At 38.7% G+C, this 6,000-nt stretch overlaps 1 protein-coding gene across 6 annotated transcripts in view; it reads right to left on the bottom strand.

Annotated features, from left to right (window-relative positions):
* Positions 1-434: 434 nt before the first annotated feature.
* Positions 435-6,000, bottom strand: part of METTL6 (methyltransferase 6, tRNA N3-cytidine) — a 15,404-nt gene continuing 9,838 nt past the window's right edge. For 5 of the 6 annotated variants that reach the window (XM_072726824.1, XM_026015511.2, XM_026015512.2 and 2 more), the window contains 2 exons: positions 2,064-2,205; positions 435-744 (listed from right to left, as the gene is read on the bottom strand). In XM_072726824.1, coding sequence (XP_072582925.1) covers positions 590-744; positions 2,064-2,205 — 297 coding nt within the window. In that variant the 3' untranslated portion in view covers positions 435-589. The remainder of the gene's footprint in view (positions 745-2,063; positions 2,206-6,000) is intronic. The other variant, XM_026015514.2, reaches the window with a different exon arrangement.

Genomic DNA, 6,000 nt, shown 5'->3' with positions numbered 1-6,000 from the left:
TGGCCAGGGCCTGGCTCAATTAGAGTTTCAAGAATTAGGCAGGGAGCCATGGTAGGTTCCTGAGTCATAGCAAAAGCTGTATTTGTGAAACACTGGTCTTGAAGAGGCATATATATAAATGAACTGAAGCAGAGAAAAATAGTCAAGTGAGAGACGCTGGAAAAAGAAAAAAGAACTTTCCTTCAGGCTAAAAATACATCTGAATGTGTTATTTTTGTCTATTTGGCCTCCTTTTTCCACAGGATTGCCTGACATGCTGCCTAGAGGCACATTTACAGAATCACAGGAGTGACAGTAAGGATCTCTGTAAGTGCTTATGCATTCCCCTTGGTGGAATTTTAGTCAGACAGCATGGTTATATTACATTATACCATAAAACTTTTTCAGGCCTGGCAATTTTATTTGCATTTCAATAACACAAACACATACACACACACGCTTGCTATTTTTTAATATAAAAATTATACATACTCATTTTAAAAGGTTGAGATATAAAAATATACAAAATAGCGGCTTTAAACTTTCCTCTTCAAGCAGAGGCACAAATGTCAACCTCATGAAAGGTCACAATTTGTGGCCCAGCCCATGGTCATGGAGTTGGGTTCTTAGGACACTTTCGGAATTTGCTCTGAAGGAAAACCCTTGGCACACAAAGGCCTTCTTTTTTGTTCACCGTCTCACGAAACACATACTCATTCACCACTTCTTCGTAACCTGTGTCCGTAAAGAGCCGAGCCAGGAATTCTGTAAGGCAAGCAGATCAACAATGCTCAAGGCCTCGATACTACTACATTTGTTCTGCAGTGGTAAAGAGAGGGTGCTCACTGGGATATTTCATGCTATAATTTCTAGAAGGTTTTGTTTTGGAAAGTAACATTCCTACTTGTCATCATCTTACACTCAGACAGAAACCCTTAACTAAATAACTGATCCAGAAAAGTTGAAGGAAAACCTGGAGTATGGCCACCTTGCCCTATTATTGTGAGTCCTCAAATACAAAAGTCCAAGTGAAAAGAAACAAAATTCCAAACTGGCTAGATTTATACCAAGTTTTCACGTGTTCAGTATGTTTGTATCAAGTACTTCATCTAGCCTAACATGATGGAGGAAAATCTGTGACCAGACTGGGGAAAACCGTCACTTTTTGGTGATACACCCTCAGGAAAATTGAACCCAAGTAATACATCACTATGTGTTAAATCAAATAGAATGGCTACATAGTAAATATAAGACTCTTAGAGCATTACTCTGAAGAATGTGTTCTGAAGCACTCTGCAGACCTCAATGTGTCTTCTCAGTTATTTACAATTGGTTTACTCAGATGTCATGAAATCAGAAACATTTTTAATTTTCACCTGACATTTTTGACTTTGCAGTCATAAAGGTAATCACTCATTTTTTTTTTTATTTTAAGGGCAATCACTCATTTTTTATTTCATTTTAAACACAAAAGAATATTTCATTTCAAGATGTACAAATGTTTAAGACCCCTTGATAGCAAACTTGTTTACTTAAAACCTTTATAGAGAAAAGTGTCTTGCCTTTGTGACCTGGGAAGGTAACCTCCAGGCATTATACAGTCCTACTTGTACATATGTTATTTTTTTAAGTTTATTTGCTTTTTTTTTTTTTAAAGTAATCTCTACACCCAATGTGGGGCTCAAACTCACAACCTTGAGATCAAGAGCTGCATGCTCCTCCGACTGAGCCAGCCTTGTTTTATTCGTGCCTGAACAAAGTGAAGATCCTGATTTGCCCTCCCCCTTTTCCAGCACAGTTCCCGGTAGGTTATACATGTGGCATGTCAGAGGCTGTCCATTAACCCAGGTTCATTAACTAGATACTGTGACCAGAGGAGGCTTGAGAGCTCACCACGGTCATAGCTATGTCCCTAATAGAGTACTAGCAGTCATCCCTGGTGCTGGCTAAGTGGTGGGTACTGGAGACTGTTCCAGCCAGGACCTTGTGCATGTGCTACGTGTTGTTGCCCCCATTCCCGCCCAGAAACACAATGATAATGCAAACAAGTAAACAGAAATAAAAGCAAATTCTATTAACCTTACCATCAGTAAAAAAATATGATCTTGTTCCATCTTGTCTAGCATAAAAGTTTTCCCCAAGTTTGCTGCCAGCTTTAAACCTGAGCATGGCATGATCATACAGCCCATAGTCACGAAACAAGACACTTTTGCCTGGTTTCAATACCTATGAAACAAAAGCAGGTAGCACTTAACATGTTGACGGCTCAAATAAAACTACTCAAAACAAAACCTGATTCAGGGATTAAAATAACTTACATCTGTGATAATTATGAAAGGAACCAGACTGAACCACCCAAAGCATGAAGGAAAAAGATCCTCCTTAATCAAAGGTATAGCAACACCTGCATGGCCCCACATATTCAAGGGATACCTCCCAAGCCCTTACAAGGTCCAGGGTCATACAATTAAATGTTAATGATATTAAATGAAATAGTCTTGGCTCCTTTAAAGCATGTTCTCCCAACATTTTTAGCCGTCTCCTAGTATAGGATCCTGGATTAAATGGTCCCTTTAAAAAAATGTTATTTTGGGGATCCCTGGGTGGCGCAGCGGTTTGGCGCCTGCCTTTGGCCCAGGGCGCGATCCTGGAGACCCCAGATCGAATCCCACGTCGGGCTCCTGGGGCATGGAGCCTGCTTCTCCCTCTGGCTGTGTCTCCGCCTCTCTCTCTCTCTGTGACTATCATAAATAAATAAAAATTAAAAAAAAAAAAAAATAAAAAAAAAAAAAAATAAAAAAATGTTATTTTGTCTTCTTAATGATTCTGGCTGGCTTCCTTCATTCTGAGTGTCAACATGGGGTTCACTGTGCTACAACTATGCATACCTTACCCACCATGCTAATAATAGCTAATAGCACTCTGTAGTTTCTCAGATAGGAGGGAGGAAGGAAGGAGTGATTGTTAGCCTCATGTGAGATGATGAAATTGATATCAGGTAAGAATAAGTGTGATCTCTCCACAATTCACACATCAGCTAGTACGTGTGGGAGTCAAGACTCACATTTGGATCAAAGGCAGCATATTATAGAATCAGAGACATCTGTTAGCCCTGGACCTGGATGAGGTGTTATTCCAATTCCATTCACACTAACAAGACAGAGAGGGGAGGGGGTAACAGTATTCTTCCCATGTGCTGCGTTTTTTGACAGGAGATCCTCAGACCAGTGCAGTAGTGTAGGGACGGGGATCAGTGACAGGCCCAGCTAGGAGGCCCTCACTTAAAGCCTTTCAGAGATGTGTCACAGAATGGGTGTCTCAAAAACTGGGAGGTGGATCAGCAGGGTGTGGGTATAATTGCCTCTATCTTGCAAAGCAAATAGCATATGCTTTTCAGAATGAATAGAAAGTGGTACGTACTGACATTTGCTTTTTATATGAGAATTCTTTCAAACCGCATTAACACTACCAAATAAGAGTGGACTTTAAAGGGGGCACTAATTTTATTAAATCTTATTCTGATTCATCACATCAGTAAGATGATTTTTTTTTTTTTAATGATAGTCACAGAGAGAGAGAGAGAGAGAGAGAGAGAGAGAGGCAGAGACATAGGCAGAGGGAGAAGCAGGCTCCATGCACCGGGAGCCCAATGTGGGACTCGATCCCGGGTCTCCAGGATCACGCCCTGGGCCAAAGGCAGGCGCTAAACCGCTGCACCACCCAGGGATCCAGTAAGATGATTTTTAAGACACAACTATTATAATAGGTTTTTGACGCAGTTTGACCTACTTTCTCTTCTGAATAGAGTATGAAAGATTGTCCCTAATACTTCCAAGTGTGCTGCAGATTTCCTCATTTAGTAAATGCTTAACACGAGCACGCATTTTAAACATTGTCTGTAAAGAGCCTCTTGGATATATACACCTATCTTAGCTTAGTCTGAAATGCTAAGTTTTAAAAAAAATGTGAATGATTGCAAGGGAAATTCTGAAAAAATTAGTTTATATAAAAAAGACTTATTCTTAATCTAGAAGGAAGGAAGGAAGGGCTACTTGGGACTGTGGAAAGAAACACTCAGGAATTTGGAAATCTTGATTCATATCCCAGTTCTTCCATAACTAGTTGAATGACCTTGAGCAAATTACATCCCTGTGTCTTCTTGTCCATAAAATAGTAAGTCTGATACTAATGCCTTCTTTGATCTTGATACTGTACTCTCGCCATCATGTTCTTTCATTCTCTAACTCTGAGAAGTAGGGTAGGTTAGGCCTGGAGTAGAGGTGACTTGCCTGAGGTTTCCAGGCAAGCTGTTGGCATTGGAATACAAATACCCAGTCCTCTGATGACAAGTTTTGTCTATTTTTACTTCATCATTCTATTCCAAAAATGAGGGAATTCAACTTTAAGGCTGTCTTTCATTTTACACTTAGGTAGTTTAAATCCTACAGTAATTACATCTACCTTACAACAGCTTATTACTGTGGTTGTTCGTGCAAAGCCTCAGAGCTGCCCAAAGGGTGTCTTACTATTATCAGAGGCTGAGAGATAGCTACTCCTCTGGTAATTTCCTGATGAAGCTCGTGATTTGAAATTAATGAGCCAGTCACTATGTGACTATGATGGCAGAGGGACGCAATCCACTAAAAACTCATTCGGGATCAGCATAAAAAAGATTTCTATTAGGGGGTAAAAATAGAAAGCATTGCTGAAATGGCATTTATTACTAAAGAAAGGTTATAATGGGGGCCAAGTGTGGGCTGAGACAGCTCAACCCAAAAAAATATACATAGCATTTTATTATTAAAATGTAGATAGTATATTCTACATTTCCATTTAAATCAAGAATAGGCATATCCTCCATCAATACTGAGCTTTGTCAGACTTCTTAATTTTGTTAATCTAACAGTGTCTCATTGGGGTTTTATTATACATTTTCTGGGTTACTGAGGTTGTCTTTTCATATGTGTGTTCTCTTCAATAAAACAACTATCCATGTTTGCCATTCTTCTGTTAATTTGCTTATCTTTCTTAGATGGGAATTCCTCACATATTCTGGATACTAATCTTGCATCGTATAAACTTTAAATTACTTTCTGCAAGTTGTTTTTAAAGTTCCTTTGTATTATATTGTCTTGAAGACAGCAACTCCTACTCTTATGATCATCTTTATGCTTAGAATGCTTTGGGTCTTGAGAAACTTCCCCAGTCAGAGGTCACAAAGATTTTTTTCTTTTATTTTCTTTTGAAAGACTTAAACTTGTCTTTTCCATTTAAGTCTTGATCTGAGAATGATTTTTATACAGGATGTGAGGACAATTTCGCTTTCTCCTGCAGACACCCAGTGGTCCCAGCAGCACTCACTCAACAATCCTTTTCCCAGTGATCTTCATCATCACCTCCATCATACAGCAAATTTCCATTTATGCATAGGTCAGTTTTTCAGCTATCACATTCACTATTTCTGTCCCTCTGTCAATACCATTCTGTCTTAATTACTGCAGCAGTAGTAAGTCCTTATATCTGGTAGAGTATAAATTTTTCCCATCTCATTCTTCTTCAGGAGTGTTTTGACCCTTTTTTCTTTCATGTAAACCTAGAACCAGCTTGTTAAACTGCTCAGAAAAAAAAAAACAAAAACCTACCAAAAACTCCACATCAAACAAAAAAATAAAATGTGTAATACTAAATGGAAAAGTAAAATTGTACAATGCATGTCACTCTTTTATAGGTGTATAGCTAAGTGACATTTTAAGTACATTACATTCATCTTATACTTTTGTCATCTTTTAATATTTTCTAATTAGACAATGGTCTGCAAATAGTTTTCTCTTATCTTTTTCCCTTCTTTTTGAGCTGATTAGGACCTCCAGAGTAATTCTGAAAAGAAATACTGATAGTAGGCACTCTCATCCCCATAAAGTTCTAGATACTTCTTATTCTGTCCCTGTCTCCTACTTCTCCCCCATTCCTGAAACCCCTCATCAGTACAATCACTAGTATCCATCTCTTCTGAATGTTCCT

The sequence above is a fragment of the Vulpes vulpes genome, chromosome 11 (assembly GCF_048418805.1).
Source record: "Vulpes vulpes isolate BD-2025 chromosome 11, VulVul3, whole genome shotgun sequence".
NCBI classification, from domain to species: domain Eukaryota; kingdom Metazoa; phylum Chordata; class Mammalia; order Carnivora; family Canidae; genus Vulpes; species Vulpes vulpes.
Note: the sequence above shows the minus strand (reverse complement) of the source record. Positions and strands in the feature narration are given on the sequence as shown.